The sequence below is a fragment of the Orcinus orca genome, chromosome 2, assembly GCF_937001465.1.
Source record: "Orcinus orca chromosome 2, mOrcOrc1.1, whole genome shotgun sequence".
NCBI classification, from domain to species: domain Eukaryota; kingdom Metazoa; phylum Chordata; class Mammalia; order Artiodactyla; family Delphinidae; genus Orcinus; species Orcinus orca.
The window spans coordinates 199,821,510-199,836,159 of NC_064560.1; the positions used below are offsets into that span (position 1 = coordinate 199,821,510).

Sequence of the window (14,650 nt, forward strand, 5' to 3'; positions counted from 1 at the left end):
GCCCGACTAGCTCAGGTGGCAGAGCACGAGACTCTCAAGTGGCCAGAAAAACATCTCCGTTAAGATGAGTTTCAACAGCACAACACCTTACCTCAAACCTTTCCTCCGGGGAGAGGACCTTTCCAGAACGCCTCGAGTTTCCCCTCCTGCGAGTAAGGGCAGCTCCTGTGCGCTTGGCCCGCGGGCACCCTCCCCAGGGAAGCAGCACGTGAGGCCACATCTGCTCCAGGTTCCCTGCCCCCCCCCACTTCCTGGGTTGTTTACGGGGGCACAGTTACCCCTTCACCCGCCACTGGATCCCCGTCTGTGCTCTGCGCTGCGGCCCCCTCACATCGCTGCCCCTGACTGGAGCCAAGGAGCCCTCCTCCCGGGCCTGGCCTGCTCAGGGGCACCCAAGTCAGACAGTACCCAAAGGTGAAAACATGACGACAGGACTCACACCTCAGACTCACGTCCTTTCTCCACCGCAAAGAGAAGCTAAGAGATTTTTTATTTCATCAATAATTAAGGGTATACTAGTATGTCTACCTCAAAATAATGCTGAATTATTTAAGACACGGTATTACAGTAGTCACACAGTTCATGGGGCAGGGACGAGAACCAACACGCTGGAATGACACACCTGAATTATACATCAAAATCAGTGTGGCAAATTGTTCTCCAATTATTCTTGAGAAAAACACTGCATGAGTTAAAAGCTAAAAAGCTTTGCTTAAAAAAACCTGTGTGAACAGGATAAGCTTAGACCCTCCAAAACCAGATTAAAAACTGGCCAAGCAAAACAAATGAGAAAAACTGGTTAAACTTTTCAAATATACTAAATTATGTCAAATATATTATACCCAGGCAGTTTAACAAAATAAAGCATTAAACTGTACTTAGTAGACATAGTCATTATATTTATTTTCTTAACTACTTCACAGTAGGCTGATTAATCTGTTTGGATAAAGAATGACCTGAACGCAATGCTGACTGAGTGGAAGGTAAAGAAAGCAAACATTCCCAGCCAATTTTTCATGAACATGGATTATACAGTTTAATGCAGACCCAAGGCCAAACATTTGTAGGGGGCAGGTTTTACTTCCAGTACAGATTCTCTTCAAGTGAGATCATAAAAATACAATACAAAGTGATGAACCCAAAATACATGCAGCAGGCCACATTAACACACATGCCTCCCGACGAGGGACAGCAGCAGCTAAAGCCAGTATCGCTAGGGCTCATCATGGGAACCGAATCATCAGGTACAAGGAACTAGAACAGACTGAAGACAGGGAGCATCACTCCTCAGCACTCAAGGCTGATCTGATTATTTCAATGACCAAAATAATCCCCGTGAGAAATCCAGCGTGACCGTGGATGGGCTCAATATCCTATGCTCACCCCCGATGCGCAAAGATTAACGGTTTGAGCCATCTCTGCGAGTTATGGAAAACACTGCTGGAAATGAATGCTGGAGGAAGAACTGCTTTCAAACAACAATGGATACTCTGAAAGGACAGGCTAACATTTAACTTTCAAATCTGAAATTAACGTGAAGCAGTGGGGCCTGGTGCAGGATGTGTGTACCTCTGAAGTGAGTTAGAGTACAGCCTTGATTGCCCAGTGATATAACGCCAACAGTGCTCGAACTTAAAAACTCAAGATTTTAAGAGCACCCTAAAATTATGATACAGAATAGCAATCCTGAAACGACTTTGGTTGGCATGAGCTACCAATAAGCTGCACTGAAAGCCCGCTGGACGTGCAGGTGGAAGGCTCACGGCCCAAAGACCTCTGATTGCCCTTTGACCCCACTGTCCGATGAATCTATAACATTTCTAGTAGGAAAGACATATCAAGGGCTTTTAATTATTGGGCAGTACTGAGACAAAATGAAAATTTTTTAGGGCTACACGTTTATAATCTTTTAGGTATTTAGGGCTATTCCTTTATCCATCTTATTTTTAGCTGTTTCCAAAGTTATCAAATTAATATCTCTGAAAGAAAAGAACAAATTACTATAGAGCTCAAAAGATGTACTCTAATACGATTATTTTGTGAGAGCTGACTACAGAGTAGTCTGTTAGTTATAATACTGGGGCAGCAAGTTATCAAGGCACTTCAGAACTCTGGGAAATTCTTTTGTTCACATTAACAGGCAACTGGTAATCTTGGATCCTCAAAAAGTATGTACAGAAATATGTGTACCCTTTAGCAGAAAAAAAAAATTTCCTGCACTGACAGACTTTACTGGCCCTTTCAGGCACTAGAGAAGCATCCATGTGCCAATAACATGAGCTAAGGAATGCAGCAGGTGCCCGGAGTGCGACGTCTGCAGGCGCAGGGAGCTGATGCTCGCTTCCTCTGAACAAGCTTCAAAGAGCTGGTCCTGCAGGGCTGCTGACAGTTTCTGCTCTCATACACTGTAAAACAGCATCGGGAATGTTTAACAAGTTTGTCCCTTATGCCGCCTTGAATGACAGAAGAAGCCCATTACGTGCTACATGCAGACATTTTTGCTTATTTTAGCATAACCTGATAATTGGTAATTTCCACTTCTTTTCATTATCTTACCATGGGTGTGGGTGTTTCCTTTTTTTTTCAAGGTCCATTAACTTCATTTAAATGTTCCCATCCTTAGTAATTTCTAAGGGAAATTCTAAGTTTAGATTTTACAAACAAAAACAACTTGAAGGTATCAGCTGGTGTTTTATCCCTTCTTCAATGCAGTCTCAAAGGTGTTTTTGCTATTCATTTTCATAATTTTATTATGTCATACACAAAAATAAGACTCCCCCTCTAAATGCAGAGTACAGGAGAAAATACACTGTATTTCAAACAAAAAATGTTTATGAAAAAACCCACCATCCAAAAAAACAAAAAGACTCCCACCCTATTAAATTGGGTGGAACCAACTGGGTTTTATAAATGAAAAAAATCCTTCTGCTTTATTTAGCATAATAAAACATTTCATTGTACTGCGTTTGTGCTTGGACCTTACTTCTATTTAACCAAAAATTTCCCCCTTCCTCATAACTGTCCTGGTATTTATTATGTAAGGTTATGTCTATTCTAGATTCTGAAATATCTGCATTTTAATGCTTGAACCTATTAAAACTTTTAAAAGCTGCCCCTATTCCATTTTCTGATTTAAAAAAAAAAACAACAGAAAACCACACCACAACATAGTGATCCAAATGGAAAAGTTAGTATGTCGTAATATTTGTTTTTCAACATCAAAAGCAGCAGAGATACTGAATTTGCTTAAATCATAAATACTGAGATTGACATATGCATGTATAAATCACATCCAGGCTCAACAAACTGAACGCTCTCTATAAATACACAGACATATATATAAAGTGCAAAAGAAGAATGATCAACCGTGGGCTCTCTGGCGTTTCAGTACTCCCATTCATCGGATTTCAAGTCGAGATAGCTGAGAATATTCTGTGCAAGCTTCACTGCCTGCTTCCGGGCAGCCTTACACTTCTCCTCTCCCTGTGGGTCAACGGCGTCCAGGGCAAGCAGCTGCTTGGTGAGCAGCTCCTCCAGCCGGATGTAGTTCTTATCATTTCGACTGCCATCAAATGAGAGAACTTCCCCCTGGATGTCTGACAAGTTTCCCAGGACGCTCCAGACCGCTTTGTGTGAGGGGTGCTCCTCACAAACAAACAGCTTTCTCTTCTCGAGGGCTTCCTTCAAGTCGATGTAAGTGATGAGGGTCTGAACTTCGATCACCGCTCTTCTCCTGGCTTCCCGGATGCAGGGGTTTTTTTCAAGGCTTACCTCATCCAACTGTCCAATCAAACCCTGCAGCTCTGTTTTGGAGCTCAGGTACCATTCTGAAGGATTCTGTGCTTGAAGAAGTTCGTTTTTTATTTCTCTCATTCTCTTGAGGACCTGTTCTATTTTTAAAATGGAATGATTCTGCCCCAGGTCAAACGCACGAGTGCTATCTGCTTCCTCTTCTAAATCCAAGTACTTCAATAACTGGTTGATATCTTCCACGACCTCCTTCCGGTAATTTCTGATTTCTGTGCGGCCGCACACGTCTAAAGCATCCAGATCGGCCATCAGTCCCGAGAGCACACAAGATAAGTGCCTGCAAGTCTCATCACTGTTCACTCCCATAAGAAGGGCAATCAGAGTGCCTCTGGTCTTGTTCACATCACACAGCACAGAGTTAATTTTGGCAACTGAGGGATGCGCGTCCTCAGAAAGCGGCAGGGAAGGCTGCTTTTTCACGCAGTCCTCGATAATCTCTTGCACTGCACAGATTTTGGTTAAAGTGTAATACCGTGCTTTCCGCAAGGAGATCTTGCCTCCAGTTTTAACATGTGTCAGCCTCAAAATGACATCCTGGATGCCTTCTTCAAACTCATCAGTTACACAGTTGCCTCCACTATAAAATGGCACAATCTTCTCTTTCACTAGGGACTGGGCTTCTTTAAAAATGTTCTCTATTTCGATCCTGTGTGGGTGGTTTGCATTCTGCTCCAACTCTTTGAGAAGACGCTCTGTCTCTTGTGCTGCCCTCTTCCTAGCTTGCTGAATATCTCCTTTGCCTTCAGTATCTACCGAGTCTATTTCAAAAAGTTGTCTTGTTAGAATCCTCTCCAGTTTCTTGTAATTCTTGTCGTCTGACAGACCGCTGAAACCAATTACTTGCTGTTCTATGCTTTTTACCTCCTTTTGGATTTCCTGAAGCCTAGTAATAGAAGGATGTTGGTTTCCCATCTCCATACTTTTGTTGTGTTCAGTTTCACAAGCACTAAAAGATGACAAACACGATAACTTATTACACCACAAAGCCTGCAGAATGGTAATCATATATTAATTCATTCTACAAAGATATGCTTAAGAAATACGGCTTGTTATTGCGATCCCAAGAACAGTCAAGCTCAAGTACAGAAATTAGAGTGACTAATCAACTCCCTCTCCTGAAAACAACCTAAACGTGACAGTGATTGAGATCGGGGTTACTGCAGTGGGGAATATGAGCCAGAGCTCCGGACCTGGGAAATTCAGTTTCCTCAGTCATCAAAGAAAACGGCATATGCCTTCGTAAGTATGCCACGAGGCTGAACCATCAGCTTGGAAAAAGCACAAGTACCTTAGGTCCTAACACTGGAAGCTGGTTTTTGGCAAGAGCAGGGCCCCTCTGCAGAATGTGAAACAGCAGCTCTCCTAACCTTCCAGACGACGTGGGTTCACTGAAGCAACCCCACCAGGCCAAAGTGCTATGCCTAGTTTCAGGAAAAGGAACTAAACAAAAGGAGCTGAGCCAGTGAAACAAACACCAGGGGTTCGCAGACACTCCCAAAAGTCCCCGCTTCTACTTCCTCTCCACCCTTTAAGCACTTGTGTAAAGATACCCTGTTTCTCGCCTCGCCCTTTTCATACCTCACAAATCCTCCCTGCACAGGGATAAAATTCCACAGGGAAGGCGACTGGGGTTCCGTTAAAGACACCACCTTGGGCTTCGGAGGCCTACTACCCCCTGGGCCCTATCATGCTCCTCTCCTCCTCCAAACCACACCCCACGAGAATGAGACAACTATGACTAATTCATTCACCAGCCTCCCTTTAAGGGTCCAGAAGGACTTAACGCATTTTTTTTTTTTTTACGCTCTTTCACGGGAGGGGGATGGATGCTCAACCGAAACTAATCCCCTGTGGGTGGCCGAGCCCAGAACACGCCTCTGGAAGCCCAGAAGAGCAGGCTGCCTCTGCTGTTTCCTCCTCTCTCGCCCGGCCCTCCCGGCACTTTACCCAGCAGCGGTCTAAGCTGGTTTGGTCTTGGCTTCCCGTGGGTGAAGTGGCCAGATGGAAGATCGACCCTTTACGGGGTGCGGCAGCGGAGCTGCATCTCTCTCCCCGTCCCGGCTAGGTCTGAACGGGGCAGCCAGTGAAGGGGCCGGCGGTGGCAGCGGCAGCTACCGGCCGCAGCGGCCGCTCCGGGCGTCTCGCCCCGGCCCCACGACGCGTCCGCCGGCCTGACCTCACAATGGCCCGTGGGGGGAGGGGACGGCCGCGCTCTGCCGGGCCAGGGGAGCCGGCGAGAAGAGAGGGAACTCGGGCCCGGCCGGCTGCGGGGAGCCCGGCTCCGAAACCAGGCCCGGCCGCGTCTGACCCGGGGCGGGGGTGGCGCCCCGGGACAGGGGTCGTCCTCTGGCAGCCCGCGCCGAGGGAGGCCGCGCGCGCACCCCCTCCCCCCCGCGGAGGCCTCCGCCCTCGCTCACCTGCGCAGCCCGCGCCATCGCACGCTTCGCCGCCAAAGCCCCTCAGTCCTGCAGTCGCCGGGACCGGCAGCCCCGTCCCCGGGCCGAACACACCCCGCCCTGGGAAAACGTCCTCCGGCGTCCGCGCTGCACCTCGACCTTTGCTGAGCTCGCCGCTAGCCGCCTACCGCAATGCCCTGGAATGCCCGCGCCCGAGGAGCTGCCACCCGGGCGCGCTCGCGCCGTTCGGCCGCCCACGCAGCCTGTCACATGCCGGGCTAGTTCATGGTCGGCCAAGTAGTCCCCTCCCGCGGACTTTGCGACCGTGCCGTAAGGCAGCCCCTCGCACCGTCGCGACTCCGCTGTGCGTGCGGTAGCCGCCGGACGGCAGCCATGGCGGCCTTGCGACCCCCGAGGAGGTTCCTCCTTCCTCTCTGCCGCGCCTTCTCCGGCGGCGGCTGCCAGCCCGTCCCCGAGCGCGGCGGTGAGCGCAGGGATGCCGCGCCGAGCCGGGTGAGCGTGGTTCCCGGAAAGGTTGGGCCGGGAGTGACCGCGAGGGGCGACAGACCCGAGCCGCGCCCCTCAGGGACACACGTGGGCGCTCACCTGCGTTGCCGCACTGGCGGCCTCGGCTGAGCTACCCGGGAGCAGGGTCCCCGAGCCGGCACGGGCCTGGCGCGGAGCAGCGTACGCGGCGTGGGGGGACGGGCGGGTGGAGAGTGGGAAGGCCCCGGAGCCCCCAAGTGTCGTGCGTCGCCGCCACCCCGGGGCTGTTGACAGAACTTCTGTTAAGTAGAGCAGAGTCAGCTAGGAAGTTTATACGTACCTTATTTCTTGTCGAGGGTAATTAGTCTTTACATTTAAAGAGCTGTTGATAAGCACAGCGTGTGTGTTCGCGCGCGCTTGGCCCCTCGTTCAAATTATTAGTGCTTTTCGTCAAGTGATGACAAACTATCGTCATATCTTGTAGGACTTCACGTTGAACGCTTTTTCTGGTTTGGAAACTTTGTGTGCATATATGCGTGTTACTGACCAAAGATGCACAAAGATGAATATCTTTAGCAGCAAGGGGTGGCGAGCAGTTTTTATAAATTGCACTGCTTTGGGGCAGGATGTTTTGTTTGAGGGAGCCGTAGGCCTTCATTCCAACTGTCACATGAAAATTTGGACTAACGGTGTGGAATGGACTGCAGATAGAATATTTAAACGAAGCCTAAAAATACTGGACCTCCCTGGCGGTCCAGTGCGTAAGACTCCGCGCTTCCATTGCAGAGGATGCGAGTTCTATCCCTGGTCGGGGAAGTTCCGCATGCCGCGCTGTGCAGCCTGCCCCCGCCCCCCACCAAAAAAGAAAAAAAAAAAAAAAAGCATACAAAAACTAACGTTTCATTTGCCAGCAGGCTAAGGAGCGAGGCTGGCAAGCATCCTTTAAACGATAATTAAAGAAGGATAAAAAGAGCTTATTAAGAATTCCAAAACGTGCCTGCCTGTAAATTTTCATTTATTTTGGTCTGTTGCTATTAGCATGCTTTTATAAATGCAGCTTTGAAGTTCTGTCTGGTTTACAGTGTAAACAGGGAGTTACCAGGGCAACTGGGCGCCTAGACCCCAAGCCTCTGGCTCAGTTCCCTCATACCGTGGCCGCAGCCCTGACTTCTGTTCCTAGAACATAGAAACCCGCCAGCATCTCAGTCTTTGGGCAGAAAGATACTCAACAGGTATCTGAAAATGCTCTGGGAGGGCAAACAACATCAGCCAACAGCTGCCCCCACGGTGAGGACTTCGCCCAGCTTCTTTTGTGAACAAGTGCTGGAAAAAAGAACAGCACCCACACAGGGCTTTCTCTGTCGACATACAGCCTTTTGTTAAAGTAAGTCTTACTGTGGGTCTGATCCTCGGGATGAGACCTCTGCCTTTTGCAGTCCAAGTGACAAGGAGCCAGTGCTGCGTAGCTGTTGGACTGCCTACACCTGTGAAGGCGATGATGCCGACGAGGCTGAAAGTGGAGCAGCTGACCCATGAGTCAGACCTTCCCCGTTCTAGCCTTACGACTTGTGTTGTTTTTTATTTTATTATTTATTTATTTATTTTGCGGTACACGGGCCTCTCACTGTTGTGGCCTCTCCCGCTGCGGAGCACAGGCTCCGGACGCGCAGGCCCAGCGGCCATGGCTCACGGGCCCAGCCGCTCCGCGGCATGTGGGATCCTCCCGGACCGGGGCACGAACCCACGTCCCCTGCATCAGCAGGCGGACTCTCAACCACTGCCCCACCAGGGAAGCCCTTGTTGTTGTTTTTTAGAATGTGTTCCCCATTACGCTAGGTTTTGGATGGGACGTTGAAGAACAGTTCTTTCCTCAGGTCAATTTGTGTTTCCTATGTATTTGGCCCCGTCTTTGTGTGCTTCCTGAGCACACAGCCGGTTCTCCAGGTAATTAAATTCCTGCAGCAGAGAGAGATTGTTGTCTTTCAGGCTGTGATTTTAAATATTTTTTAAGGTCTTCTTAAAAGTCACAGGTCCTAAACCTTTTGTTTTCTTTATCTAAAGAGATATATTTTAATCCTGTATTTCTAGTTCACCCTATGTATTTTCTCATTCTTTGTTCTTCACTTGCGTTAAGGAGACCTGCTTTTAGGACCTACACAATTTATTTCCCTCTCTAATCTCTGGCTACCAGTTTATTATTATTATTATTTACTTATTTATTTTTTGGCCATGCCGTGCACCTTGCGGGATATTAGTTCCCTGACCAGGGATTAAACCTGGGCCCTCAGCAGTGAAAGCGCAGAGTCCTAACCACTGAACGGCCAGGGAATTCCCTGGCTACTGTTTTTTTAAAAATAAATTTATTTATTTATTTCTGGCTGTGTTGGGTCTTTGTTGCTGTGCGTGGGCTTTCTCTAGTTGCGGCGAGAGGGGGCTACTCTATGTTGCGGTGCGCGAGCTTCTCATTGTGGTGGCTTCTCTTATTGTGGAGCATGGGCTCTAGGCGAGCGGGCTTCAGTTATTGTGGCACACAGGCTCAGTAGTTGTGGCACACAGACTTAGTTGTTCTGCAGCATGTGGAATCTTCCCAGACCAGGGCTCGAACCCGTGTCCACTGCATTGGCAGGTGGATTCTTAACCACTGTGCCACCAGGGAAGTCCCTGGCTACCGGTTTTTAATAGAAAAACATTATAGAACTTAGAGTTAAGCACCACTTTTCCTTCCAAACCCAGCTTAAACTGAGCCGTCAAATCAGGAGTTCTCTAGCTGCTTCGTACCTGCTTATTCCTTACCTTTGTTGTTTACGTCATTGGTTTACACCTTTGCCTGCACATTTGGAATGATCTGGAAGACTAGGAAATACCGGGGCCCACCCCCAGAGATTTTGATGTGATTGGTCTGGGATGCAGCCTGGGCATCAGGATATTTACTTATTTTCTTGATTTGTCTAGTTGTTTTCCCCCCAGCTCTGTTGAGATAAAACATAAGGATTCTCTTTTTTTTTTTTAAAAAAAATATTTATTTATTTATTTATTTTTGGTTGCATTGGGTCTTCATTGCTGCACGTGGGCTTCCTCTAGTTGCGGTGAGTGGGGGCTACTCTTTGTTGTGGTGTGTGAGCTTCTTGTTGCGGTGGCTTCCCTTTTTGTGGAGCACGGGCTCTAGGTGTGTGGGATTCAGTAGTTGTGGCTCGAGGGCTCTAGAGCATAAGCTCAGTAGTTGTGGCGCACCTCTCCGTGGCATGTGGGATCTTCCTGGACCAGGGATCGAACCCCTGCATTGGCAGGCAAATTCTTAACCACTGTGCCACCAGGGAAGTCCAAACATCAGGATTCTTTTTTTTTTTTTTTAATTTATTTATTTATGGCTACATTGGGTCTTCATTGCTGTGCGCGGGCTTTCTCTAGTTACGGCGAGCGGGGGCTACTCTTGGTTGCAGTGCGCAGGCTTCTCATTGTGGTGACTTCTCTTGTTGCGGAGCACGGGCTCTAGGCGCGTGGGCTTCAGTAGTTGGGGCTCGCGGGCTCTGGAGCGCAGGCTGAGTAGTTGTGGCGCACGGGCTTAGTTGCTCCGCGGCATGTGAGATCTTCCCGGACCAGGGCTCCAACCCGTGTCCCCTGCGTTGGCAGGCAGGTTCTTAACCACTGTGCCACCAGGGAAGCCCCAAACATCAGGATTCTTAAGGGCAAGTCCAATAAGTTCACAAGTTTGGGAACCATGGTTACATTATATGCATTAATATTTGCTTATAGTCCTGAATTCCATTCACGTTTATACTGATAGTAAACGTTTATCAAGCACTTGCATGCACTGTTCTGAAAACTTTACATATTTTACCTTATTTAAGCCTCAAATTCTGTCCAGTAGGTGCTTTTATCATCCCCATTTTACAGATGAGATTGAATAATTACTTTTCAATAATTACTTACTTTTACAGTAAGATTAAACAATTTCAAGATCATAATGCTTGCACATAAGGAATATACATGTTATAGTTCCTTTATCCAAAGGATAAAGAATTAAAATTTTTCTTCTAGTAAATTTTAGATGAACAAAACAGAGAAACAGGCCCTCAGCATAGAGAGGTAATATTTGCAAGTAACAACAGATAATGGAACCACTGGTGTCACGTTTTGCTTACATTTTCATTAAGGAGAATGATCTCCAAAATCCCCAAGTTTAGATTTGGAATAAACCTCATAGGAAGAAGTTGAAACTCAGGATAGATGAGAAACTGGTGAGAGAGCCAGTCACTGAATTTTAAGGTTAACATGGCTATTTCTAGTATTTAAAAGGCTTTCAATAAATAGTTGGAAAACAAAGCTGCGGTGGGAGGACTTAAAAACCATGCAATTTAACTCTTTTATCATAAAGGTGAGGAAATTGGGACCCAGAGATGTAAAGTGACTTGCCTGCTAATCACAGAGCAGAGTCAGGATTGAAATCAATGTTTTCCCACTCAGTCCAGTGTTCTAACGCTACCAAATGCTTTTCCTTCACCTATTGAAACAATTACATGATTTCCCCTTGTTCTGTTAATGTGGAGAATTACTTTGATTTATTGATTTTCTTTTTTTGTTACTTATGGGAAATTTAAAACATGTACAAAGATAGAAGAACATAAAGAATTGTTGTGTATCCAGTACCCTGCTTCTACAGTTATCCACTCATGGCTGTTTATTTCATCCTTAGCCCCATCCAGTCCCCCTTCCCAGATAAGTTTATGCCAAATAGCAGACATATTTCATTTGTAAGTATTTCAGTATGTATCTTTAAAAGATACAGACTTAAATATATATACATATGTGTGTGTGTATATATATATATATATATATAAAACATAATACCATTGTCACACCTAAAAATATTATAATTCCTTAATCCCAGCAAATTTCCAATGTTCAAATTTCTTCAGTTGTCTTAGAAATGTCATAAATGTTTTCTTTTACAATTTGCTTGTATCAGCATCCAAATAAGGTCTACACATTGAGATTGATTAATATTCTTTTAGTTTTCTTTCAATCTATAGGGTTTGACTCTATCCCCTTCCTTTTTTTTTGAATTTTTGAATTTTATTTATTTTTTTATACAGCAGGTTCTTATTAGTTATCTATTTTATACATATTAGTGTATATATGTCAATCCCAATCTCCCAATTCATCCCACCACCACCACCACCACCACCACCACCACCCCTCCACTTTCCCCCCTTGGTGTCCATACGTTTGTTCTCTACATCTGTGTCTCTATTTCTGCCCTGCAAACTGGTTATTCTGTACCATTTTTCTAGGTTCCACATATATGTGTTAATATACGATATTTGTTTTTCTCTTTCTGACTTACTTCACGCTGTATGACAGTCTCTAGATCCACCCACATCTCTACAAATGACCCAGTTTTGTTCCTTTTTATGGCTGAGTAATACTCCATTGAATATATGTACCACATCTTCTTTATCCATTCGTCTGTCGATGGGCATTTAGGTTGCTTCCATGTCCTGGTTGTTGTAAATAGTGCTGCAGTGAACATTGGGGTGCATGTGTCTTTTTTTTTTATCATCTTTATTGGGGTATAATTGCTTTACAATGGTGTGTTAGTTTCTGCTTTATAACAAAGTGAATCAGTTATACATATACATATGTTCCCATATCTCTTCCCTCTTGCGTCTCCCTCCCTCCCACCCTCCCTATCCCACCCCTCCAGGCGGTCACAAAACACCGAGCCGATATCCCTGTGCCATGCGGCTGCTTCCCACTAGCTATCTACCTTACGTTTGTTAGTGTATATATGTCCATGCCTCTCTCTCGCCCTGTCACAACTCACCCTTCCCCCTCCCCATATCCTCAAGTCCGTTCTCCAGTAGGTCTGTGTCTTTATTCCTGTCTTACCCCTAGGTTCTTCATGACATTTTTTTCCTTAAATTCCATATATATGTGTTAGCATACGGTATTTGTCTTTCTGACTTACTTCACTCTGTATGACAGACTCTAGGTCTATCCACCTCATTACAAATAGCTCAATTTCGTTTCTTTTTATGGCTGAGTAATATTCCATTGTATATATGTGCCACATCTTCTTTATCCATTCATGGGCACTTAGGTTGTTTCCATCTCTGGGCTATTGTAAATAGAGCTGCAATGAACATTTTGGTACATGACTCTTTTTGAATTATGGTTTTCTCTGGGTATATGCCCAGTAGTGGGATTGCTGGGTCATATGGTATTTCTATTTTTAGTTTTTTAAGGAACCTCCATACTGTTCTCCATAGTGGCTGTATCAATTTACATTCCTACCAACAGGGCAAGAGGGTTCCCTTTTCTCCACACCCTCTCCAGCATTTGTTGTTTGTAGATTTTCTGATGATGCCCATTCTAACTGGTGTGAGGTGATACCTCATTGTAGTTTTGATTTGCACTTCTCTAATAATTAGTGACGTTGAGCAGATTTTCATGTGCTTCTTGACCACCTGTATATCTTCTTTGGAGAAATGTCTGTTTAGGTCTTCTACCCATTTTTGGATTGGGTTGTTTGTTTCTTTAATATTGAGCTGCGGGGCTTCCCTGGTGGCGCAGTGGTTGAGAGTCCACCTGCTGATGCAGGGGACACAGGTTCGTGCCCTGGTCCGGGAAGATCCCACATGCCGTGGAGCGGCTGGGCCCGTGAGCCATGGCCGCTGAGCCTGCGCGTCCGGAGCCTGTGCTCTGCAACGGGAGAGGCCACAACAGTGAGAGGCCCGCATACTGCAAAAAAAATTGAGCTGCATGAGCTGTTTATATATTTTGGACATTAATCCTTTGTCCACTGATTAGTTTGCAAATATTTTCTCCCATTCTGAGGGTTGTCTTTTTGACTTGTTTGTAGTTTCCTTTGCTTTGCAAAAGCTTTTAAGTTTCATTAGGTCCCATTTGTTTATTTTTGTTTTTATTTCTGTTACTCTAGGAGGTGGATCAAAAAAGATCTTGCTGGGGCTTCCCTGGTGGCGCAGTGGTTGGGAGTCTTCCTGCCCATGCAGGGGACACGGGTTTGTGCCCCGGTCTGGGAAGACCCCACATGCTGCGGAGCGGCTGGGCCCGTGAGCCATGGCCGCTGAGCCTGCGCGTCCGGAGCCTGTGCTCCGCAACGGGAGAGGCCACAACAGTGAGAGTCTGCCCGCGTACCGCAAAAAAAAAAAAAAAAAAGATCTTGCTGTGATTTGTGTCAAAGAGTGTCCTTCCTATGTTTTCCTCTAAGAGTTTTATAGTGTCTGGTCTTACATTTAGGTCTCTAATCCATTTTAACTTTATTTTTGTGTATGGTGTTAGGGAGTGTTCTAATTTCATTCTTCTACATGTAGCTGTCCAGTTTTCCCAGCACCACTTATTGAAGAGACTATCTTTTCCCCACTGTATATATTTGCCTCCTTTGTCATAGATTAGTTGACCATAGGCGCGTGGGTTTATCTCTGGGCTTTCCATCTTATTCCATTGATCTATGTGTCTGTTTTTGTGCCAGTACCATATTGTCTTGATTACTGTAGCCTTGTAGTATAGTCTGAAGTCAGGGAGTCTGATTCCTCCAGCTCCATTTTTTTCCCTCAAGACTGCATTGGCTACTCGGGGTCTTTTGTGTCTCTCTACAAATTTTAAGATTTTTTTGTTCTAGTTCTGTAAAAAATGCCACTGGTAATTTGATAGGGATTGCATTGAATTTGTAGATTGCTTTGGGTAGTATAGTCATTTTCACAATATTGATTCTTCCAATCCAAGAACATCGTATATCTCTCCATCTCTTTGTGTCATCTTTGATTTCTTTCATCAGTGTCTTACAGTTTTCTGAGTACAGGTCTTTTACCTCCTTGGGTAGGTTTATTCCTAGGTATTTTATTCTTTTTGTTGCAATGGTGAATGGGATTATTTCTTTAATTTCTCTTTCTGATCTTTCATTGTTAGTGTACAGGAATGCAAGAGATTTCTGTGCA

At 45.8% G+C, this 14,650-nt stretch overlaps 2 protein-coding genes across 15 annotated transcripts in view; one reads left to right on the forward strand and one right to left on the reverse strand.

Annotated features, from left to right (window-relative positions):
• Positions 1-1,010: 1,010 nt before the first annotated feature.
• Positions 1,011-6,362, reverse strand: BAG5 (BAG cochaperone 5). Of its 3 annotated transcripts, none has more exons than XM_033421159.2 (2): positions 6,228-6,362; positions 1,011-4,756 (listed from the first exon to the last, which is right to left on the reverse strand). In XM_033421159.2, the coding sequence occupies exon 2, from the start codon at positions 4,726-4,728 to the stop codon at positions 3,385-3,387; it is 1,344 nt and encodes a 447-aa protein (XP_033277050.1). In that variant the 5' UTR covers positions 4,729-4,756; positions 6,228-6,362; the 3' UTR covers positions 1,011-3,384. The 3 variants fall into 3 exon arrangements, with proteins under 3 accessions (XP_033277050.1, XP_004262484.1, XP_033277059.1); XM_004262436.3 differs by lacking the exon at positions 6,228-6,362 and adding an exon at positions 5,758-6,157; XM_033421168.2 differs by lacking the exon at positions 6,228-6,362 and adding an exon at positions 5,099-5,735.
• A 129-nt stretch (positions 6,363-6,491) lies between these two features.
• LOC101271060 (cytochrome c oxidase assembly factor 8) overlaps positions 6,492-14,650 on the forward strand; it is a 41,597-nt gene continuing 33,438 nt past the window's right edge. For all 12 annotated transcript variants that reach the window (XR_004481342.2, XR_004481340.2, XR_004481338.2 and 9 more), the window contains exon 1: positions 6,492-6,719. Coding sequence is in view for 7 of the 12 variants with exons in the window: in XM_033421218.2 (XP_033277109.1) it covers positions 6,492-6,719 (228 nt within the window). In the remaining 5 variants the exon portion in view is untranslated. The remainder of the gene's footprint in view (positions 6,720-14,650) is intronic.

What these genes read in the sequence shown, in the direction of transcription:
- BAG5 (XM_033421159.2), bottom strand. Translation starts at nt 4,728, where the DNA reads ATGGAGATGGGAAACCAACATCCTTCTATTACTAGGCTTCAGGAAATC.